Source organism: Mixophyes fleayi, chromosome 6 (assembly GCF_038048845.1).
Source record: "Mixophyes fleayi isolate aMixFle1 chromosome 6, aMixFle1.hap1, whole genome shotgun sequence".
In the NCBI taxonomy this organism is placed as follows: Eukaryota; Metazoa; Chordata; class Amphibia; order Anura; family Limnodynastidae; genus Mixophyes; species Mixophyes fleayi.
In genome coordinates, this window is record NC_134407.1 from 37,271,175 (window position 1) to 37,296,000 (window position 24,826).

Genomic DNA, 24,826 nt, shown 5'->3' on the forward strand with positions numbered 1-24,826 from the left:
AGAGGACATTTTCAAAGCTAATGATCATAAAGACAAGACTAAAAAATTTACTGTCTGAGGAGGAACTTGGAACCATATATGTTGTTTTCCATTGATAAGGAATTGTTAGATGAATTGGATGCAGAAGCAAATATTAACAGATCTGCACAATCATCTAGTGAATTCAAACGATTGCTCTTAATATATTGGAATGCATTAAATATGCATTTCAACTAGTTGTTAATGTGTAAAATGTTCAGTACAAGCAAACTATTTGAAAATATCTACCATTTACTTAAAATAATAAACAAAAATTTAAAACTTCAATTATAACAGTCTGTACATTTATTATCTCCTGTATACTGCCAGTAATATGTACTGTAATTACTAAAAAAAACATTTCACAAAAATTGTAATATTACCTTTTTCCACTTACATATTTTTTGAACATTTTAATTTATTGTAAAAATGAAATGATAGCTTTATAGTTGTGGGTGGCCCCTTTTGTTTCCTGGCAACCAATATTTTTAGTCCCAGTCCACCACTGATCAGGCCCATATAGTGTAAATTCTCATTTACCCTTAAGTTAAATACCTGGGATAAGGGGTTAGTTTCTGCAAAATCTCTGCATTTAGATTGCTGTCACACAATCTTGCAGGATTGGTCAGTTTAGGTATAGGGGTTTGATCATTTGGGGAAAGCTGTACTATAAGACACTTGCAGTACCGCGGTTCGCCGCAGCGGGTGAGGGGACAGCAGACTGCACACCCCATCAGATAAATACCCTCGGCTGCTGGGCAGAATTTGCGGGTCCGCCGCGGGTGTATGTAAAATCATTTTAGTAGGGGAGCATGCACTCTATACTAGAGTACAGGGGACTGCGGGATGAAGCAGCGTGTGGATATTGCCGGTCACTCAGAGGCAAAGTATCTCACGGTAAGTGCACACACAGCCTGTCATCAGTAATATATTAAGGAACATCGTATAATCCAAGTAATAGAGGGTTTCTTGTTTTGCCGAGTTAGATGTTATAGACTCGCTGCTTTTATTTTCTTGCTGTCACATCGCTAATTTCGCAACAACGTGTATATCCCTTATCCAATATGGCGCTTCCAGCTTCATCAATGTACCATCCCAGTGCCCATGTTCAATATGGAAGGAGGCTTTTTGCCATAGTAAAAGATGGCTGCCGTGGTTCGGGTTCTCACGGGAGCGCGCATGCGCGCACCCTGCTAGGCTGACTGACTGGAGCAGGAAGGAAGATGGCGTCTGCCGGCGGGGGATCCCTGAGTATTCTGGAGTACCTCGGCGGGGAGGAGGGGAACCGGTGCGGGTATTGTAAGAGCGATGCCGGTAACATCTCCCAAGGTGAGCTGCTGGGCGGGTGGTGGTGTCCTGGTGCACAGTGGGTGTGTAGGTTACATGTAACATAGGTGTGTCCTAAATAGTCCATGACCTGTCACGTCCACAGGATGACAGCTGGTTATCGGGGGAGGCTTTATTATTATTATATTACAGCTGCAGTGTATTGTGCCAATCAGCTTGGAGTGTGATTGTATATTCTCCACATTAATTAATTAAATGGGGTTCCTGAAGGGGGGCTTAAAAGTTAGTCCTATGTGGTTTACTAGCACATTTTCTCCGGTTGTTATAGTTTGTTCAACATTAAAGCCTATAGCATGTAAAACACTGCTTAAAGAGTAAACAGCTTAAAAAACACAAAATTACTGGTCAGTTTTAACCTAACTCTATTGAAAGGTCATTGGGGCACATTTATCAATCATCGGCAAAAATGAAAAATAGTTATCAATCCTTATCGCATGGATAAGGATTGAACTATTTCTCAAATTTGTGAAAAACGGATCACAGAAACAGCACTTCCGATAAACTGCTTTTTATGTGCTAAAAAAAAATCACACTTACCCCCCTCTTCGGGACGCGCTGTCTCAGGATCTCCTCCAGGTGTTCTTAGCTCCTCTTCATCCTTCAATTGCGCATGTGCATTTCGAAGAGCTGCACATGCGCACAAAGCTCTCCGCTCTGTCTCTACAACGATAGTTGCAGTGAGTGACAGGGAGGGATCATGTGATCCCTCCACACATGTGCTGTCCAAAGAGCAGAGCTGACAGCATTGGATTTTTTTCAATTATGATAACGTACGCCAGCTTCAGTCTTATCAAGACAAGTTCCCGAAAAAAATGTTTTTTCGGAACTTGTTAGATTGCGGCCAGGAGCAGTCACCATACTGTTGAATGGTGACTGCTCGCAAAAATGAAAACGATGCCCCCTTCTTAAATATGCGAGTGTCACGGAAGGACCTGGATCTCACTGTAAGTGCACGATAGTGCACCATCACTACTTGTAAGATATGCCCCATTGTCTCAAGTCTTTCATCTCTTGACATACTGGTACACTCGACAATTTGATACAGTAACCTTGGTTGATATTGAAACTGCAGTTTTTATGGGTCTGATTTCTTATTCTAACACATTTTTAAAAAAAGAATGTCAAGTGATATTTGTTAAGGAATGTGTAAAAATGAGCCATGGATGTTACATATACTGTATAGCGATGTAATGACCTATAACTCGAAATCCAGTCGGTCACAGTGGTGTCATTCCATGTCGGTTCAACCAGGGTTGTCCACCACCCATCTCAGATTTCTACAATTTTTTTTTTAGTGAAGAGAGGATATCATAACAACTATTTCTGCCAAATATCTCAACTGTCTGACAATTAGTTGATTAAATATTGATTTTTCAATTTATTAAATAATTTACTATTAGCGGCGTCTTTATCCAGTTCATTTGAAGTACCGCGGGTGTTTATTAAAGAATCACCACAACATTTGGACCCCTAAGGTAACTCTTCCTCCTGAATCCAAAAATCCAAACCGAATTACTTTATCTGCCTCATGTTTTGCGTTACGGCAAAAATGCACGTTTTTCGAATAGAATTAAAAACGCCAGGTTCAATTGACAGCTATCCCAGCTATGTAATCCAATGGTTTTGAGTAGATAGTAATATGGCAGTCTGTATTTAAAAGACTACCAAATGAGCAGCTGCCATGATTGACTCTCTCTGTGTCTCCCTCTCTCTTTCTCTAGAAAGTTTCAGTTTTGGTCTCTCTAAAGGGAATCCCCTTCCCATCAGTTTCTGTTTGTTTCATTTCCTGTATGGGAGTTTTATCCCATTGCCTCAGTTTAGTTCACTTTTTTGGTATGGTTTTGAACAATGTGTAAATTATGTACACGGTACAACAGTAATCGAACATCAACTTCATTATTTTTTTTTTATACACTATGAAACAGATTGCCCTGTTGATTTTTTGGTGTGCTAGTAATATATACCTTTTTTAAACAGTCCCCCAAAAATGGGATCCTTAATATTAATTGAGCCTAGCGTTTTTAATTCTATTCGAAAAATGTGCGTTTTTGCTGTAACGCAAAACATGAGGCAGATAAAGTAATTTTGGTTTGGATTTTTGGATTCGTGAGGAAGAGTTACCTTAGGGGTCCAAATGTTGTGGTGATTCCTTAAATAAACGCCCGTGATACTTCAAATAAACTGGATAAAGAAGCCGCGATTAGTAAATTATTTAATAAATTGAAAAATCAATATTTAATCAACTAATTGTAACAGTCGAGATACTTGGCAGAAATAGTAGTTTTGACATCCTCTCAACTAAAAAAATTTCAAAAAACTCTGAGATGGGTGGTGGACATTTCATGTTTATTTGGGTGATCTGATGTGGCATGACCCAGTGTGGTTCTGTACATGCTAACTGACAACTCTTCAGGTTATTCACCACAGTTGATATGACTGGTTCAGTGATATACACCATTGTAGTTGCCCTGCATTGAAGGTAGCTGAATTATGAATCTTAGACTTTAATGTGTGAAAAAGTATTTTTAGTTTTGCATCAAGTTGGGCTCAATTTAATTTTGGTCCCGCACAAGTATGAATATGCACTGTAAGATCAGTGGCACAAAATCATTTAGCCCCTTAAGTACTTTCAGCTTATTTCTGCAAAATTGGACGTTGTACTCAATTTTGTGCTGATTGTCCTGCCCATACCACATTTGTAATCTGCTGCCCTGTGGAACAAATATTCCACTACCATAGTGTACATCAACAGATTGGTGCCACTTCACAGCATAAACAGAAATGTTGCTTTAAGACAGAAAAGACTATTCTTCTGGTCACAGCAGCTTGATGCCATAGAAGCAATGCTTCAAGTCCCTGATGGTAACCGTCACCCAATGAGATGGATATGCAACACGTTTGTCTTGGCTTCTTTTTGTACACACCAAAATATTTCTTTTTCTGAATGTACCTTTTGTATTTTCTTATTAACGTCCTGCATGAATAGCAGAACATTTTTGAGGTTTGTATTTCTGTACATTTGAGGGAATTAGATACATGACTGTATATACAGATGTGAGGAAGGCAGTAGAGGTGACCTGTAACTGTATCAAAATTCACCATAAGAATAATGTATAACTATAATATTCTTAGGGGCATATTCAATTGTCGTGGGTTTCCGCGGCGTTAAAACTACTACCGTTATTACGGTAGTAGTAGCTGGATTTCAGCTCGCGGCTCAGGGAGCCGCGAGCTGAAACCCAGCGAGGGAATTACCGTAACAACGGTAATAATGCGCAGAGCGTGAGATTTTTGGCCTTTCCGCCGACAATTGAATATGCCCCTTGGTGTATGTTTAGTTTGCCGCCTGAAAAATCTCACTTACTGCATTCGGATTTCATTGGTTCTAAGGAGGCTGCAGGCTCCGTTATGTCTAGTAACTAAAGGGGTTATCCTTTTAATGAAGTTACTAGAGATGAGCGGGCTCGGATTCCGCTAATCCGAGCCCACCCCAACAGTGCGGATCTGAACGGGATCCGAGCACTGTTCGGATATTTTTGGCGGGCAAAAAATGAAAACGAGGCTCTGTCGTCCAAGTCTCGCGTCGAATCTCGCGAGGGGTGGGAGGGAGGGCCCAGAACAATTCTATCTTGCACCTCTTTTTTTGGCATTATGTGCTCAAGCTACCTCGGTGCAACCTTTTGGCCTAAAAACAATATTCTGAGGTGTTCAGAATAGACTGGAAATTAGTGGAAATGATTGTTATTGAATGTTATTGATGTTAATAATAGCGTAGGAGTGAAAAAAAAAACCACAAAACTGTTTTTTAGCACTTTTTATGTTTTTTTCAAAATAAATCCGAACCAAAACCTTTCGTCAGGTGTTTTGCGAAACAAATCCGAACCCAAAACCTCAAGCAAATCCGAATCCAAAACACGAGACACCAAAAGTGGCCGGTGCACATCCCTAGAAGTTACCATTTATGTCTTGCACCCCTCATGTAACAATTAAGTGGGAGTCATTCTGTTACCTAAAGCTGTGCGGCATCTTTATAAAACGAGCAAGAAGATTAAAATGATTTGCTAGCATATTTATGCTGTCTTGCTGCACAGGAAACGTCTTTCTCCTGCACCCTTCATGGGTCGGCTGGGTACACACTCCAAAAACTTCTCCCGATGCAATATCGTTAATGATTTTACCTACAACTGAGAGTCCTGATCAGCATGTCCATTCATGTGTACACACTAGCATACTGGTGGTAGTTATTTCATAGGCACTTATAAAGCCGACACCTTACACAGACTAGAAAATAACGGTTACAATAACCGCGACAAGCACCAAATATGGACTTACCATATAAGAGATATGCACTCTTTCCGACACTGAATTAGCTCCACGTGTAAAAAGCGACTTTCCTAAAAATCTACACAGAGAAATCACATCGCTTTTACTGGTCAAAGTGAAAACGGCTTTTTTTAAATCGGCAGTGGTTATACCCACCGCCTGTATAATGTAATCCAGGCGGTGGGTCCACCCATTGGCGCTTTTAAAGCGCCGTTTGGACTGTCGCCAGTAAAAGTGACGTGATTTCTCTGTGTAGAATATTAGGAAAGTCGCTTTTTTACATGTGGAGCTAATTGAAATTACCGGAAAGAGTGCATATCTCTTATATGGTAAGTCGATATCTGAAGCTTGTCGCCGTTATTATAATCGTTATTGTTTTAGTCTGTGTAAAGTGTCTGCTTTATAAGTGCCGAAAAATCCTACCAGACCCGGAGCATAGACACCTAACAGTCGTTCATCGCGTGACTAGCATGATAATCAGATAAGAAAACCTGTAGTGTGTCCCCAGGCTAAGACCTTGTGGCACAAGAATTGGTATGCAGAGTGCGTACAGTTTCCTTATAACTGGTAAAAAGTTTATTTGTTTTTTTTGCAAAGTTTGTTTTGAGGATGTATAGCAAGTTTTATGTAAATATATGACTGCTCTTTTTTCCCCCCATTATTGTATGACCCATCTTCACTTCCTTTTGTACTGCAACTATTGAAAATGTTAACGTGTCGCTATCGTTATTCCACTAACAGATTTATTATTGTAATATAGGACTCCCCAAAAACAAGAATTACTATCTTGCATTTGGTACTGAATTTTGTTTCTCTTCCTCCTTCCAGGCATGTGGGCACACTCCCTCACTGTTCAAGATTACCAAGATCTGATAGACAGAGGATGGAGACGGTAAGATGAGTGGGTGCCTGGTCTGTGGCAACCCCTGAATCAATCAGCGTTTGTGCGCCTTTAATGTTGATATATTTATTCAATATTCTTCCTGGGTAATTACATCTTGCAGTTTTCCTCTTGCTTTTATGTAGGTATCTCTTTGTCTCAATCAGTCTGTGCTTCCTACTCGTCCCACTTCCTGTCTGTGCATACTACATAATCTTCTATTTATGACAGGGGTATACATTGCCTCTTCCTTACAGTGTGATACATGGCCTCTTGATAGCTTCAAAACTGCCAGTGGATAATTAAAAGGATTGTAATTCATTATCTGGTCATGTGCTGAGAAATTACAAACATTGACAGATTATTTTTTTTTCGGGGATGATGTGTATGTTAATCGTGAAATCGTTATAAATTACACAGTTGATATCTTGAATCTTCACAACATAAATTTCAGTTATCTGTATACTAGCTAATGTTGTTGGAATGATTCCCATAGAAGTACAAATATATTGCAGGGATTTTAAACTTGTTTTCTTTGAAGTAAGCTGGTTAAGTATAGTTACAGTGAACGTTTTTGGTTTTTAATTTTTTTTTTTTTTTTTTTATTAAGTTTTGTACATACCATACATAGATGCAAAAACAAATACCCATTTCTCTACAGAACCAAGAACTAAGCCAGGATACGATAAGTAGAGTTCAAATCATCCTTAACAGTTGTACTGAATAAACATGTTGGTGAACAGGGTATTGGGTGCGCAATATCTTTATTACAAACAATTAAAGATAAGCCCAAATATAAAAGTAACATTTTATATTTAATTAAACTTCACTCTTAGCGGCCAGTCTGTTCCGCTTTAGAAAATGTAAAGTGCTATGAAGTCTGTGACATGGAATCAATACAAAGCTCTCAGCGAGGTTACTGGTCTATTCATATGGATTTGGCCGTTTTAAATGCAGTTCTTGTGGAGTTTTTTTCAATCTCCTGTCTATATTCAGCTCACAAATTTTAAGTTGATGATTTTGGTAGTATTGTGCTATGTATTACTGTTTTGTTTTTTTTGGTATTTTAGGAGTGGGAAGTATGTATACAAGCCTCTGATGAGTGAGACATGCTGTCCTCAGTATACCATCAGGTAATATTGGTGTTTGGGTAGTTTAAGAACCAATAACTTTAAAATGAAAGTATGTAACGTTTCAGGAACTATTGATAACTAAGGATACCTGTAGGTAGGGTTTGACCATTTTTAGGCCCCGCCATTTGTATGAACATCGTTCTTCCTTTTCTAAGCTGAAAACGGCAGTTTTAAGTAAAATAAACACCAATTAATTTACAGATTATGTATGGCCGGATATGAAGTCCATCTCTGGACGGTTTTCATTATTGTACCTGCTTCCAATGTAGCAAACAGGTAAATGGTGGATACCACTGTTGTAAGAGAGGGATTCTGTCCTGTCCGCTCCAATAGATCACTTCTATAGAAATCTATGGGAGACATGAACAGTATGATATCCCCACTCTGTGTATGCTCTAAGGGGCATATTCAATTCTCGGCGGTGTCCGCAGCGGAATAACTATTACTGGTATTACGGTAATAGTAAGCCGGATTTCAGCTCGCATCTCCCTGAGCCGCGAGCTGAAGTCCAGCGAGAAAAGTACCGTAATACCGGTATTTACGCGCACTATTACCATAATGACGGTAATAGTGTGCGCGGTGCGTTAATTTTGTCTAGAACGCCAACAATTGAATATGCACCTAAAAGTGGGCTTCCTCTTTAACCTGTCTGATTGTTACAAGATGTCTTCTTACATTGGATCAGCTTTGTAGCTTAATAGCTTGATAACCATGTGAGAGTCCACTTAGTCACTCACTAGTGATGCTCTGTTCCTTTTAGAGGACTGTTAATCGTTATCTGGTCATGTGAGTGAGACTGTTTTGTTTTTCCTGTTGAAGCCCTCTGCCCATTGTTTGGGTGTACAGTAGGCATGTATTGGATCTGAGCCCTGATTAATCCAGTTTGTCCTGCTGTATCTTAACATACTCTTCCGTTGTAACCTCAGCATGGAGACAGATGCTTAGATATCTAATGCTCAGCAGGTTGTCAACTTTTTGTTAAATTGCTGTTAAACTGCCAATCACTTGTTCCTAGGATGGTTGCACCAAATTTTCAACCCAGCAAATCTCACAAGAAAGTCCTTAAAAAAATGCAGAAATTTCTTCAGGCTGGAGAAGTGCCTCATCCCAAAAATGATGGTGAGAACAAAGCGCAGCTTTAGCCAATTATAATGTGTAATGTTTCCTAACTTTGGTGTCAAAATGAATGAAACTTTGACACATGTTGCGATAAATCTAGCCCAGTACAGTTGCAGTAGGGATCAGTGCTTGGGATCACTGTATACTAGCCTTGTATACTATAGATGCAGTAAGCACGTACAAGTTAACTCCATTTAAAAAAGACCAAGTACTTGTAGAGATTAGGGTTCAGAAAACAAACTTTGACGTTGGAGGAAAAACTTGTGATTGTTGTTATACTTTATTATGATGGCAGTACATCCGCTCATTTATTTCCAATCTAGAAATGGATTAATCTTGTGAATTGATAACGTACAATTTCCAGCTGATATAGCTGTCTTACAAACGCTTTGGACTTTGACATTCAGAGAAACTACAATTTGTACTTTATTTGTAGTGCAAAGTAAACTTTATAAAACTTGTGCATGCTTTGTAGAATGCTTTGGTGAGTTACATGTTCTACTTAATAGGTGCACTTGGTCATGACCGGCAAGAATTTGCTAACTTGTTTCACCAGGTTGGCCACAGGGGGGAGCATTATACTACTGGAACCAATACAGAAAATACACCAATCGCATCAATTCCCAGTCAGTGGGATGGAAAAGCACTAAATGCAGGATACACACCATGCTGAACAGATAGATATGTATAGTTTTGTCATGATGAGGGACTGAGATTTACTTAATGGCAGCCAACACACAGGACAGATGTGATTAGTTGACCATCAGCTTCCTCTAGCGACGTCATAAGAAGAAACAAATGTCCGGGTACTTTTTCTTAAGGCTCCCAGGGACAACAGTCAGGGCCGTAACTAGGGCTGTGCAACAGGGGCAACCGCCCAGGGCGCAACGCTGAAGGGGGGCGCAATTTAGGAATATTTTAGGTTCATTTGGTTAAAATTGAGGGCATGGGGGGGGCGGCATTTGTCTTTCTTGCCCCAGGCGCTAGAATTCTAAGTTACGACTCTGGCGACGGTTTTTGTAGCAGTAATTTGTCTGTCTCCTCACTGGCAAAAACGATACATGATGTATGAGCATACAGCAAAGGCTGGGTAGAGGATAATGTAAATGTACAACGTGTTGGACCACAAGCACATTTAAAGATCCTCAATCATGGCAAGTCTAGTGGACTTCTTATGGTTCCTCATGACTCAAATAGGGATTGTGGTTCTGCCTACACAACACAATCCACAGGAACAAAGGTGAAAGTAGATGACGAAATCAGAACTCCAGGGAATGCTTCCTTTTTAATTATTACAATTTATTATCGTACAAATACAATTTATGTTTTTGGCTGAAATCCTAGGATATAAAATTATAGTTTTACTATTTTTATTTTAATCTGGGGGTAAATGTATTAAACGGCGCTTTTTGCAAATCTTTCCTGTAAACACATTGTGGTTTTAAAATTAGCTGTCAAACTCGCTGAAGATCGGTGAGTTGCAAAACGCGCTGCTTAATACATTTACCCTCTGATATTATGTAATCTGCTGACTGGGTATTCTGCAGAATCGTTTTGTTTAAAGGATTGTTTTGTTCTTCTGAATCCTTCAAATATGAATTTGAGTTCATCCATAAAGGACAAAACATGAGTTTCCCTTCAGTATGACTAGGCTGTGCTGTGTGTTGATTTATATAGCTTTTGTTCTTTATCCCAGGTGTTACAGTAGAACCTATGGATTCTCAGGCCGACAGCCCCGTCTCCTTCAAGGTTTCCATTACAGATAAGCCTGAAATCTCTGAGGAGGAGCTGAAACCCCTGGCCACAGAGCTAGAGGAAACGGAGAAAATACTGGGAGACAAGGAAATGCAGTCTAACACTGACAGTGCAATTATTGAAAATAAGGCCGATCTCCTACAAACTACTAAATTAAAGCCAACCGCATCGACTTTGACACCAGGCAAGTTCTTTTGTGGCGTTTTCATTATTGTTCGTTGTACTAGACTGAAATACCTGAACTTTCGAAGGTGCTTACAGTTGATGTTTGCAATCACTTCCTTCAATTGTGGGTAAAGCAGACCTTTAAAAAAAAAAAAAAAAATTGCATCAGGAGGTGGTGTTTCTGCATCTACCTGAAAACAGAAGAAGAGGTCCGCATACCATGAAATATAATGCAGTGAAGACGATAAATGTTTCACTTCATTATGTAACGAAGTGTAGATCGTTTTCTGGATTGGGGGGCTATTTGAAAGACCAGGGACCCAACAATGGCTTCTATCTTGGTGCTGTTGGCCTGTATTAAGATTATAGTTAAATTATAGTCCATTATTTAAGATGGGACGATGGTCAACTCATTGGCCGTTAGTGATATCAGTCCTACCCCTACCATGACACACAAACGCTTTGAGGAACAGTGTTGACACTTTTCTCCTCTCTAATCAGTTTGGATTTGAAGTTTGTTCACTTAGGATTGGGCCCACGCTGTGCAATGAATGGTCAGCCAGCTAATGACTAGTGTGTGGTCAGCCTAAGACCATAAATGTAAGATACAGTTTATATAGAAATATCAATTTCTAGTTATGGTTTACATTGTGTGAAAACCTCATTATATATCTCTTCATGTTAAGTGAATAATCTGACTTACATTGGCTCTAATGTTGCTGCCTGGGAGCTGCTGTGATAATTGATTTTATGGGGAAGCACTTTAGAACCTCATTCAAAATATCTTGTGTTTATGGTACTTAAACATATCCTGAAAGATATTTGCAGTTGTTGTATAGCAAAATACTTTCTTTTTAATACAGTTTCTAGAATTATTACTGATAAATAAATAGTCCTTTGTTCTTATCGACTCAAAAAATGTAGGCGACAAATATTCTGTTTTACTTGCCAACTCTCTGTGTGCTTCTTCTTGGTGGGGATAGATCACTGCTTGGCTCCTGTCACAGGCCCCTTCTAGTTTGTTAATTCTGGGATTGATTTCTTTGTTTTTGGATGCAAATGCAGGAGTGTAATGTATGCGTCAGGCTCGCTGTGTTTATCCATAGATTTATTGGCATTGAAGTAAACTGCATAAGAAGTGAAGGCGTGTTTCCTGTTGTGTCTGAGGTCAGTCCCATGCACACATGGCTTATGTTTTAGTTGTCTGCTAGGAGTTTTAATAAGAGGGAGTGTTAGATGCTTCTCCATTGCATGCCATTTACATTGTGTGAGTTGGACACTGTTATTTTCTTATGACTTTATGTAGATGAGTCTTACATTCCATATATGTATGGAGCGAGTGGTTGTCCACGAATCAAAGACAACAGGTGGCTGTACAGGAGACACTGGAACCTGCTTTACAGAAACTCTAATTGTCGGCCTAAAATTCGAATCCCCTAAGAATTTAAAACTACCTGACGCTGCGACTTGCACGAAAGAGCTAAATAAGAGCTTGTGTATTATTTTTAAGGTGTATAGCGCAAGTGGTGTCCTCAGTATCTAATTAATTTTTTTTATTTTTTTTATTTTAAAAGGTGCTTGGGAGAAATCCACTCTGTTAAGTACAATGTTAGGACAGTTGCTTATATTAACAAAAAAATGTTATCGAGTGTTTGGAACTTTAAGACACAGGAACAAGTGTTCTCTACATATAATATATAAGTATAATTGTATAGTGTTGTATGTAAGATTTAGTAAAAGAAAATATCCATCCTCCTGGGGTAACCCACCTATCTAAACCTTGACTTGCCATGTCCCTCTTCTGTGTTTAATTTACTTTAAACCAGAAGTGTAGAAGCAGGAGAGGTGATGCTGTGTGTCCAGCAGCCTTATGAAAGCTGCCGGATGCAGCTGTCAGAGAAGATTTGCAGCACAAAAATGTGTAAGTGTGGCTGACATTGCAACTTGCTATTCTCCCCCATTGAAGCCCTACCCCAGTGGACCAGAAGGGGCAGTAGTGGGTGATACCGTGGGGGATGTTGCGAAAGGTAAGTTTATGTTGAGCGCCACTTTAAAACATGTTGCCTTAAATTTTCCCATACATTTAAAACTGGTAACTCCGCCTTGAATATATAGGGAAATATCTCTTTGTGGGGTTTTAAAAGTAGAGGTGATAATAGTTTCCTCAAAACACAAAGAAATCCTGGAGAAAAACCTACTGCAGTCTACAATAGCACTTGGACTAGTGTGGATTTATCTTCCAACATGACTATGGTCACCAAAGTATAGAGCAACAGACACAGTGGAGTGGCTTACCACCAAAATGGTTAATGTCCTGAAGTGGTCTAGTCAAAGCTCATATCTCAATCCAATTGAACATTCGTGTTGCCATTTAAAAAATGCTGTCCACCAGCAATCTCCATCCAACCTGATGGAGTTTGCAATTTTGCCTAGAAGAATGTGGGGGGGAGGGGGTTAAACACTAATGCAATCAATCACAATTTCTTTTTTCTTTTTGTCCTTAAGTGGTTTGGACAAATGGTTGTATTACATCTTTATTGTGGCACATTATCAATTACTTTGAGTTGATTAGTTCACATTAATGGTTCCATGTTGTAACACTGTAAAATGTGAAAGTCCACAGGGGGTGAATGTGTTTTTTAGTCGCATGAAGGAAATTTTTATATATTACATATTTTATGTATTTTTTTGCTACTAAACCTGAATTTTCTGTAAGAGTTCATACATTTACTGATCATCATGTGACATATTAGGCATGGGTATAAAAGTATGGAATGTATCCTCCAAAATGCTTGGGATTTAATGTTTCTACAGGTAAGTGTGTATTCTGTTGCCGCACCAGGCCTAAATGTTTCTCCTGATGTGACCATACTGGCCCTAGTTAGTGTTAAACAGAAGTTCTAGTAAATGTTGGAAGAGACACATGTGATCTTGTTTGCGTGCAGGGCATTATTACCAAGTGGGTTTCTGATCTTTCTGGATAACTTTCTTCTGTATAATAGATCAATGTATTACAATGAGAGCAAAAATCTGATGAGTAATTTTAACAGGTAAAGGTGCTGATGCAAGCAAGCCACTGTGCCGGAAAGCTAAAGACATCCGCAAGGAACGTCATTTGCAGAAACTACGACTTCAGAAGACTGATCAGACTTTGTCGACAGTGGAACCAGACATCATACCAACTGCACCAAAACCCAAGCCAAATAGCAGCAAACCTCTAGAAGAATTTTTGTGTGTGGCAGATCCAGAGAATGCAGCACATCGACTTGAGGTATATCCTCTTTTGTTTATGTGCTAACTAAATTCCTTCTATCTAAGAATACCGGTCACCTACACAAAGTAGAGGCAGCATTTTTTGATAATGCCCTGAAGTAGAATGACTCAGTGAGGCCATTATTTTATAGTGAAATAATTGTCTACTTTCGCATAATTGTTGGTTGAGCTTGAAAAATGTCTAGTTCTAGTGTCTGTAACAGGTACACTCGGGGGCAGATTCAATTGGCTACGGGGTGATCAGTCCATGGAGACTTACCGAGACTGAGTTTTTTACAGAAAATTCTGCTCATTTTTCCTTGTGTCCCATAAAGGTTTGCAGGAAAATGAGCAGAGATTTCTTATAATAGCTGGCAATAGGCGCATCTGAACATCGAGGTGATGTTTGGTGGCACTTCACACTGAATGAAATCTTCCTCTGTGTGGGTTTTTGTTCTTTGTGGGGTTTTTTTTGTTTGTGGTTTTTTTTCACCCTTTTGATAAAGCATGGTAAATAAATCTTCAATTGTCATACTGTTATTTGCTGTGTTTTGCTAGCTCATAAGATATTTAATTTGACAGCTTCTCAGAAAAAAAAAAGTTATTCTGTAAGTAGTTGGACATCATGACCATATCCTGTGATGGGTTAACACTTTGATGCTTTATAATAGAGAATACTGTAGTAGAAGCAGATTTGAACATCTCTTTTTTAAAATTATTTTTAAACTTGTTCACAGTTGTTGCCACTAAGGGGCGATATAGGACCACTGGAGCCTTCCTTCCACCATTATTTTTCACTTTTCAAGATAAACGTTGGATGTTCAAATTCTCTCCTGCTGCTACTCTTCATTACCTCTCAGTGTCTCATCACTAAATTAGCGATTTAACGAATTAATCACTCCTTTACTCTGCACTGCCCTTAAGGTAATTTACAGCCCACATTTATTTTGAGTAATTCATGATCTAACCTGGGAGTTGTCTGCAGCTCTGCTAATGGTTGTTATTCATCATAGCTAACAGATAAGAATGCACCCTTTTGTTTCTGCTGAGACAAATCCTCTAAAGGTCACCTGTGAACCTAATTGTCCTTCAGGTGCTTTTCAGGTACCCACCTACTTTCTGGTTTTTGGAAGCACCCCCATAAAATCCACCTACACCTAAATTTGCAGATGCTTTGGGCTTCTAATTTCCTTTGTTAATTTAATTGCTTAAATTTGTCTCCTAAGGTACATCTCCATTGACCTAACTTATATATTAAATGAATCTGGAGAGTGAGGGGACATTGGGACTGTTTATTACACTGGCTGAGTTGTGTTTAAATCCCATAGAAGTATGACAGTTGCAAAATGCGCCCCATTAAAAGTCTTTGGATGAGCTTTTCCGGCATCTGAGCTGGAGAATTCCATATAGTTTTCATAGTATCTGCCCAGCTTATCCTTTCAAAGGTGCGCCTTTGGCTACCATAAATTTGGTCCATTTGCTGAAATTAATAATAATATTATTATTATTATTATTATTATTATTATTATTATATTTTTTTTATTTTTTTTATCTTTGTGTAAACTTCACAAAAGGACAGTTTCACTGCACTTTGTACATTACCCTTTCTGCCTCTTCTTCTGTGTAAAGGCTTATGATGGCTGAATGGGCAGTGTTATTGGTTTGGGTTTGAATAAATAATGAAACTGGTGGAAACACTGAACACCTGGAAAATAGAAAATAGAATTAAAGAAATTAAATATTTTTTATTTGTCAAATAAGGTGGATTATTTTTCTCTTGGCTTTAGCTTCTAGCATAATAAGCCGTGTGACAGTGTATGACCGGCCCTGTTCCAAGGTTCACCAAGTATGTTGGTAGTGACTGCTTCCAACACATGTTTAATACCTACTGTACATCACTTGATTCATAGCTGAATTATTATTAATACATTTTAACTGCATTGTGTATGTGCCAAAGCTGTAGGATGTTGTGAAACTGAGCCGGTACCCTGCCACCTCCTGTGCGGACCTGGGCAGTGCATGATGGTTATGCCGGTTCCGTAACGCTTATGTTTTGTTTTTTTACTCCTCTTTGAAGGTGAGACTTGTCAGGTCTTCTCCTCCCAGCCCTCAGTTCAAAGCAACGTTTCAGGAGTCCTATCAAGTGTATAAACGTTATCAGACGACCATTCACAAGGACCCACCCGACAAGCCAACCATAAGCCAGGTCAGAAGGCAAGAGGAGGACTTTCCAAATCTTGCACAAACGCTTGGAACAGACACCTGAACTCCTATACCGATTAGTACTTAAATAACTAAGATTACCAGCTTTCTATTGATAGGAATGTTAATTAGCAGCCGCAACAACTAACAGTTTCAGTGGCTCTATGCAAGCACTCCTTTGTCATTGCCACTTTGTGTTGGTAATGGGTTCAGATTTATACATCACTGCCAGAACCTAATCAGTTCACAAGACCTTGATAGCCTGGTATTCCAGGGTATCTTATTTTGTGTCAGAAACACAGGTACATTGTGAAAACTCCAGCCACAGTATTGTGTTTCTGATCAAATCATAAAGAGTACAGCAGTCTGCTAGTTCTAGGGCTTGTGGGTAATTGTATGCCAGCGGGAGTCCTGTATGCCAGCGGGAATCCGTAATATTCAAGTTACATCTAAGAGAAATCTAAACAGGATCTTGGTGTTCTCCTGGAACGGCAAGAGCCCGAATATGTGTGTCTTCCCTGGGCACTGACCCTGCAGCATTAAGTTATGTACCTGAAGCTGGACAAGGAATCTCCTAGCCTTAGGGCTAGATTTACTAAGCTGCGGGTTTGAAAAAGTGGAGATGTTGCCGATAGCAACCAATCAGATTCTAGCTTTCATTTATTTAGTACTTTCTACAAAATGACAGCTAGAATCTGATTGGTTGCTATCGGCAACATCCCCACTTTTTCAAACCCGCAGCTTAGTAAATCTAGCCCTTAGTGTGCATCTGAGTGTCCTCTCCAGACTAATTGATTAATATATTGAGTGTGTTCTTGAACGTTGACTTGGCTGAGCTGTTGATGCATTGTCAAGGCACTTTACTTTGGTTTCATGTGTAGAAGGATTGAAGTTTGTGGCTAGGTGCTTTGCATTCGGTATGGTCCATTATAGAGCTATGTGTTCTGTAAACTTTTGTCTCCTCTAATGTGGGTTTGGTTTTTTTTTTTGTACTTTTTAACATTTAATTTTCCTCTGAACAGAGTCTTGTTTCCTAATATGTATCCTAAAATCAGCAAGTAATGTAGGAATGTCTACAATGGTCTTCTGTGTTTTGTTACGGGAGGTAAAGATGACTTGAATATACCAGAGGGGAGAACCTACATAAAGAGCTGTTGTTGCTGGACCATCAGAGATCCCAGAACTCTTCTAGCTACCAGCAATGAGGATGTTCCTGAGCTCTTCATCTAATGTGTAGCACATTTACAGCAGTAATGCTCAGCTTTGTGTGGGGGAAATATTGCTGCTGATTGATTAAAGGGGGAGCTTATTTTAACCCCTTTGCTGCTGAGGCTTTCTCACCCCTGTGCTGTGCCTGTTTTGGCACTTTTTGGGCTGGTCACATTCCAACATCAATAATTTTGTTCATCCAGTACACCCACAAATTACACATTGTTTTGGGTAGACTCGTCCTTGGCACTTTTGAGGTATATGTGCCTGGAGCTCATCACTGAAGGGATTAAACCTTTTCCCCCAGCACAAGTGCTGTGTCTGTGGCTCTGTACATTCCATTTTTGTTTGACTGCACTGCAGACTGCAGTTTGTATTTAACATTGCCCTGGCTGTCCTGCTTGCAGAATAGTTTGTTACTGGCATTTGTGCAGGTGATTATTTCCCAAAGTATTTTTCTCCTGTGCTACACTGTAATCGTTTCTCCTTTAAGCCAAGATAGAGTGGGTTATCTCTATGTCTATCTAATCCTCCATATGTCCAAACAGACAAAAACCAAGTAAAAAACAAAAAACTGCAAAAATATAAAGCTTTATTTATAAAAAATAACCATACACACTGAGCATTAGAGACAGAAACCCACTGATCGTTTCAGTCAGATATATACGGACTTTCCTCAGAAAAGGTTATGTATTGCTGAACTGAATAATGTACATGAAATAAGTGAAGTGTTTGTACCTCCATATTTCCACCATGCTCTGTCCTCTGTAAGGTGACGTGTTATGAAGGTGCTTCTTTAACTAAACAAGCAGACAGCTAGTCTGACTTGCTTTGAAAAATGCACATTTTGGTTTGATTAATAGACAGGGCAGGGCCAGTGATGTCATAGTTTCTTGACCTATATAATTTCCCATCGAGTCACGGTCTTACAGAAATGGGCAGAGTTGCAGCTGTGTGATGGAGCGGGATGCTTGGCCTGGCATTGCCCTGTAGCTCTGTTACAAGGTTACAACACTGAACTATGCATGTTACCTATGTGGTTCATAGCTGAAAATTGTCATTTTAGGGTTTAGTATCCTGTGTCACAGCCAAGGACGGAGCCTCCGTTGGCTGTCCACAGCTCAGAGACGGACATATTAGAGTAAAAATGAGGAGAGTAAATGGCAATCTGATTAAAATCAGTGACAAGTCCTTTGTTATCACTGTTACATAGCCAACCACTAACTGCTGAGCCAGCTTCAAATACAATGTAATGTCTCACGCCGAAGAAAAATATAGTTTCCAGCCATAGTAAGGTCCTGTTACTCCTATAAAAAGGTTTCCTTATGATCAAATTTGGTACATCTTTGTACTTTGGCTTTTGTCCCCAAATCAGGTTTTCTATTATGACTCAAAAAGTTATCACTGGAGTCTAGTAGGGTCTGTGCTGCCTTTCTGTGGGTCACTGTGAATGGAGCGTTTGTGGACGTGTGTCCCCCCCTCCTCCATGTCTATAACAATCATTGATTGGTTTTCCCTGGCCAAGCAGTAGTAAAAGTTACCATAAATCAATGACTCTGCTGCAGCTTGGTCGTGATGTCTTTACCTATAACCTTATTAAGAGTAATATCCATGCCTTTTATTCCAATGCATCGCGTTACAAAAGCGTTTTGTAGATGTTGTCTGATTTTAGCGCTTGGCAGTGTAAATTCTCTGATACAAATGGAACATCTGGTAATGCAGTAACTTGGGGCACTTGCCTGATGTATGCTGGGATTATTGTACTTTTTATGTCCCCTGTAGCAGGTGACCAGTTACGTTACACCTGCCTTTGGTGCGGGGCCTCTTGATAAGTGCTCATTGTCAGATGCTGTGTCGGTGCTGTAGCTTATCCCGTGTCTGCTTGTCTTTCCCTTGCCCCTGAAGGTCAAGTTAGTTCCAGTCTCCATGGAGGACCCTGAATTCGTATCATCCTTCGAATGTTCTGCAGCTCTTTATGCCAAGTACCAGATGAGCGTGCACAAGGATCTCCCTTACGAATGCGGACCAGAAGAGGTACTGCCTGTCTGCCACCCTTGTATGTTTATTATGTTTATCATTTTTTCTTCTTTTTCTTCTTTCCCTCCTTTGCAATTTCTCCATGACTCCTCGTGGAACTAATTATCACCATGGCTGCCCTTTCCCTCACACCTTGCAGCAGTCGTTCTTTACAACAAGTGTAGCATAGCTGATGAGTCATTATTTTCCCTGTAAGGTGCATTTTATGTGACTATATGCTCCTGCTTTTCCGATGGATTTTATGGTCACATTTTTCTGCTGAAGATGTCCAGACCAAACTTTATTCGCTCCTGCTCATGACTCATCTGGGCTTGTTAAAAAGTAAAACATCAGGAAGCCCCAGGATTCCATAGGTTTACATGAGCTGCAGTTCATTGAACGGTCTGCTGGGCAAATTGTAGAGAACCGTCTACTATGTTGAAGGTTCTTTAGCTGCTTCCATCATATAGTATCAAGGAAAATGTAATGACTTTTTCTTTTTTGCAAGCCATGTTTAATCTATGTCTCATCTTGCATTAAACTTCACACATAGAACAGGTTATTGTGTATTGTGTGCAGCACTGTGCCTGTTTATATATCTGCATACAATAGACAATGTACTATGGCCTCACTCCCCCCCTCTTTGTAAAGGAAGTTGAGGCAGTGTAAGTGTGCTGCTCCCACTAACATCAGCGTCTTTGTAGCAGCAGTGACAGAGGTAAAAGCTATTGGCTTTGTAACACCCTCTAGGCTGTTTAAAGAGCAAGTAAGGCCACTATTTGCAATTAATATATTTGAAAGTCTGTGTATTGGTGAGCTAAATTATAGTACAAAGCATAACTGGTGAGCTTCTATTAAACTAAATATGTCCTCCACTTCCCTGCAGTAAGCTGCCATATTAGTAGGGAGGAGCTAGGGTCACTGACGGCTCTCTCTGTACAATGAATGCCCTGTGGGGATTGGTGGATTCATGCACCTGGCTGGTGAGGTCACAGAACTCGTACAGCATCTGAATAAGCAGAGTGCAATCAGGACACTCTCCTAAGATGTAGAAATGGTATCAGTAATGGAGTGGGGATGTAATAGTATATTGTTTGTTCAGTCTTAACCTAACTTTCCACTGCAACTTGGTTCAATGTGTCTTGCCTCAATGATTCATAAATCAAATTTTTAATTTTGGAGTTTAGTTGTCCTCTCTGTGCTTGCACAAATACAGATGGGTTTTCTGATACCGCTGTAGGTAGTGTTGTGTGTGATCTGTGTAAATGTAAACTTATAGATATCTTATAACTGCTTATATTTTGTTTTGTTTCATTTATCTTAGAAAAAATATTTTCCGTACACTGTTTCTTACATGCGTTCCAATATTCCAGTGATTTTCTGCAGTGCAATTCATAAGCATCCCAAAACACTCATGAAAATAACTGGTGTAGATGATATATAAACACATAACACTTATTTTTTTGGTTTCTATGTAGATATTAAGGCCACTTCTGGATGCTTACATGTATCTGTTCCTTGGCCCTGCCCCCAGCCATATAACAAGGTGTTAACCTAGATTATTATTATTAATAATAATCTATTTTTATGATCCATGCAAAAAACCCTTTGACTGCAGGGCAGAACTTGTGGCTGGCACTGAAGACAGGAGGTGCCAACACCTACTTACTGACCAAAGTACTTGTTGGCATATAATGATACTAGTGCCAGTGTTGTCTAAAAACTTTCTGAAGATGCCCCCACCCCCCCTCCCCTTATCTGTTGCTTTACATTTGAAATTGTCTCCTTGATTCTAACTGCCTGGTGAATTCTGTATCATTGTGTTCACCCCAAGCTCATCAGGCCTTATTATAATGTATTTGTAATGTAAATAAGGTTATAGTTGGGACAAGCATGTCTGTCTTGGAGTTCTGAGATTCTTTAGAATTGAGCCACATGTCTCTGCTGACTATCTGAAAGCCGTTTTCGGAGAACAATATGTAGAAGAGGCTTTGGAGGCTGTAACGTGTACGTATATGTCTGCAGGAGTAAAGCCTGAGTTTATGAAATCTCCTGGCTCAGAGTGCACATGGCAATCACTTTAATGTATTGCTTACCACTTAACATAAGGTTATTGAGATAATATATGTAGCATATCTCAATGCACAGTGGCTAAGTGATTAGCACTTCTGCCTTACAGCACTGGGGTCATGAGTTCAGTTCCCGACCATGTCCTTATCTGTGAGGAGTTTGTATGTTCTCCCCGTGTTTGCAGGTTCTCCAGTTTCCTCCCACACTCCAAAAAAAAAATACTGCTAGGTTAATTGGCTGCTAACAAATTGATCTTAGTCTGTGTGTGTGTGTGTGTGTGTAAGGAATTTAGACTGTAAGCCCCAATGGGGCAGGGACTGATGTGAGTGAGTTCTCTGTACAGCACTGCGGAATTAGTGGCGCTATATAAATTGATGATGATGAATTATCAGAACAAAATTGTCTCATAAGTTTTATGTGCTTAAATGATCTTCCACTGTAATGGGGAATTCAGTTATGAGCCATTTAGGACTGCAGTTTTATGTGACTGCTGAAGTTGTTTGCCAGGACACACTGCTTTGTTGAGATTATTACTTTTTTTTCAATCCCTGCCTGTCAGGCCCTACTTCCTTTTTACATTGAGAGAAAGTGTTGTGGTTAAAGCGGTCAATTGTTCTGCGACCTACTAGAGACATGATTTGTACAACATATAGCTCGGTCATCTTGCATTTGCATGTTTTAGAGTGCTTTTAGACAAACTTGCTCTCCAGCTGTTATGGAACTACAAGTTCCAGCATGCCCTGCCATCCTGCTTACAACAGCAAGAAAGAGCCACAGGTTGCTAACCGTGGTTTAGAGAGACGAACGTGGCTCTGTTGGCGAGTTTCTATGTTTAAATGCGCGCACACAGTTTGCGTTAATGTGCTGTTGGCAAAAATTAGAAGATGAATAGCTGAGCAGTTTCCCATTGTGCTACTGCTCTGTGCTATAGCTTCTGGCTACAGCTTCTGTTCGCTAGGACCGCTCAGAGAGGCAGTGAATAGATTTATTATCTGTGCTGGTTATTAAATCTCCAGCCTTAGAAGATCAGCAAATAGTACGGGTTAGTACAAAATAATCAAAGAAAATGCTGTGTATGAAAATCTATTTTACAGCTGTGAGAACAAGCTGACGGAGTACTCATCAGATGAGTAATTCCATAGCCCTCTTGTATGAGCGTAGTACTGATCAACAGAAGCACTTACCCCAAGCGCTATATTCCAGGGTCCATCTGACAACAGTCTTTTTTTACATCTATTCTGCAATAAATCTGCATCTGTTTACGTTCTATATTTTTAAGTATTTATTTTTTTATAGATATATAAATATGCAAGTGCCTTGCCCAAGCTATTCCAGGACACATTTAAATATGTCTTCTATGCCATACTAGGACTGTGGACAGGAGAGTCCAGTAAATATAGACGGGTTCCTCTGTTTTGATTTAGTGCAATGTGTAGCTTGCTGGGAGAAGGTGAACAAGCAATCCTCTGTTCTCCTGCATTACATTAGCTCAGCCAGCCCACCCCCCCTTATAGAGTAGAGGGGGGGGTACACTTTGCGTGCTTTCTAAACCGCAGCCACCCGCCAATGAAACGGAAATGCAGGAGGCAAGCACACCGGCCTCAGCTCGTTCCAGCTCTAAGGGACAATCACAGCTTTGACATTGTGCAGTAACAGCATGTGCAAGGAAGCCGGCCAGCATAGTGATGGAATGCTTTCTTTCCATCCCTCCCCCGCCCTACTGTTCACTCGGATTTAACCCTTCACTTAGTACACGCTGCACCACGAAAGTACCTTGATCAAACACTGCTTCTATACATAAAATGGATGTTCATCATTCATTTTCTATTTTAAATGGATTTTAAATCTGGACCTTCATTCAGGAATCTTGGCCCCCTTTCTACATGTGCTGGGAGAATGTGCATTAGATTCCAGTTGTAGGTTCCACAGATGCTGACTAATATAAGATGGATAAGACAAGTGGCTTTGAAACAACAGGAGTATCAGTGAGCTAGCACTGGTGTGTAGGTATTTGTGTGTTTTACTTTAGTCTTAAAAATATTGCATAACAATTTACAGTATTAGCTGTCGCCTACACCCATCAAAGGCATGCCACAGCTATGCCATTGGCTCCTAGTGAGATGACGGTTACATGGTTAGTTGTCTTATATTCAGCTTTGTAAAGGTGGGATTCAATCTTCGCCAAACTTATCACTAACACCCCCCCCCCCCTTTCTATATAATGGTGCTTTGGTGTCCAACACAAACACTATGACTTTCAGCTGCTGTGTTCACATATAGCGGAACCTCTTTAGATCAACGCTGTATGGGGAGATATCGGTCACAATGGCTCTAATTGAGAGTGTCTGTATTGGATCCTTCCAGCTAGAGACCGAGACGTATAGCACCAAAAGCAATATGTTTTGTTTGTATTTGTTTTCCTGCATGCACAGCACTGCTTGACTATTCTTTAAGGCTCCTGATATTCTCACATCAGCCATGCAACCTCTTTACAGCAGCTGTCTCCTGTCTGTCTGTAGAATACCTTTTCTTCTTGACATCCGTCCATTTCCCGTGCTCGCCACACCTACAATTTACAAATGCCTTTCTTCAATTAAGTATTTCAGTATTTTTTGGCACCATGACCCATGGTAACATCCAAAATACACAACAAGCATTGATCGTTTGCATATGCATGTACCTTTCCACTTCTGTGTTACTAGGATTCTGACTTCTTGCAAGCTCTTTAAGATGGGACCTCCGTCTTTAAATGTTACCATTTCTCAATGTTTTGGTGTGACTGTTGTGTTTTGTACATATATCCTAATGTGTTTTGAAGTTTTAACTGCACGGTGTTCTGTAGTTTTATTTTAAACAATTTCCGTGCACTTCCTACAAAGCCTCTTTATAATCTCATTCTTGCAGAGCAAGAACGGCCGGCTCTGTAATGGTCGTTACGCTCTATTCCGAGCAAAGCTCGCTTTGTTTCATAAGGTAACAAGTTTATTAACTTTTCAAACAGTAAAAATGGCAGAGTAGGTGCGAGTGAGTTCTTCTGACTTTATTACAGTTTCAGCTCACACTGCCAAGTGGCACAAGTCTTTATAGGAAGAAAAAGTATGCATTTGTTAGATGGAAAACACATCTTGGTGTTCAGTGTCTCAACACTTGTTTCCTTCCATTTCATTCTAAGTGCTTGTTGAATAGTTAGTAACCTTTTTTTTAGAACTGGAAAGATCTTCTACGGTATGTAGACCTAAGCTGCTGTACAGCAACAGTTTGCAAGTTCTGCTGTGACATCGCTCGGGTTAATCAGTCTATCTCGTCAATCAGAAATAATTCTCTGTAGATGAGGCAA

At 39.8% G+C, this 24,826-nt stretch overlaps 1 protein-coding gene across 9 annotated transcripts in view; it reads left to right on the top strand.

The window, feature by feature from the left end:
* Window positions 1–709: 709 nt before the first annotated feature.
* The window catches only part of ATE1 (arginyltransferase 1), a 49,355-nt gene continuing 25,238 nt past the window's right edge, over window positions 710–24,826 (top strand). For 2 of the 9 annotated variants that reach the window (XM_075216295.1, XM_075216300.1), the window contains exons 1-8: window positions 1,199–1,347; window positions 6,517–6,580; window positions 7,639–7,701; window positions 8,717–8,820; window positions 10,517–10,759; window positions 13,791–14,011; window positions 16,070–16,198; window positions 19,309–19,437. In XM_075216295.1, coding sequence (XP_075072396.1) covers window positions 1,242–1,347; window positions 6,517–6,580; window positions 7,639–7,701; window positions 8,717–8,820; window positions 10,517–10,759; window positions 13,791–14,011; window positions 16,070–16,198; window positions 19,309–19,437 — 1,059 coding nt within the window. In that variant the 5' untranslated portion in view covers window positions 1,199–1,241. Of the gene's footprint in view, window positions 916–1,198; window positions 1,348–6,516; window positions 6,581–7,638; window positions 7,702–8,716; window positions 8,821–10,516; window positions 10,760–13,790; window positions 14,012–16,069; window positions 16,199–19,308; window positions 19,438–24,826 lie in introns of those variants that run through there. The other 7 variants (XM_075216296.1, XM_075216302.1, XM_075216303.1 and 4 more) reach the window with 7 other exon arrangements.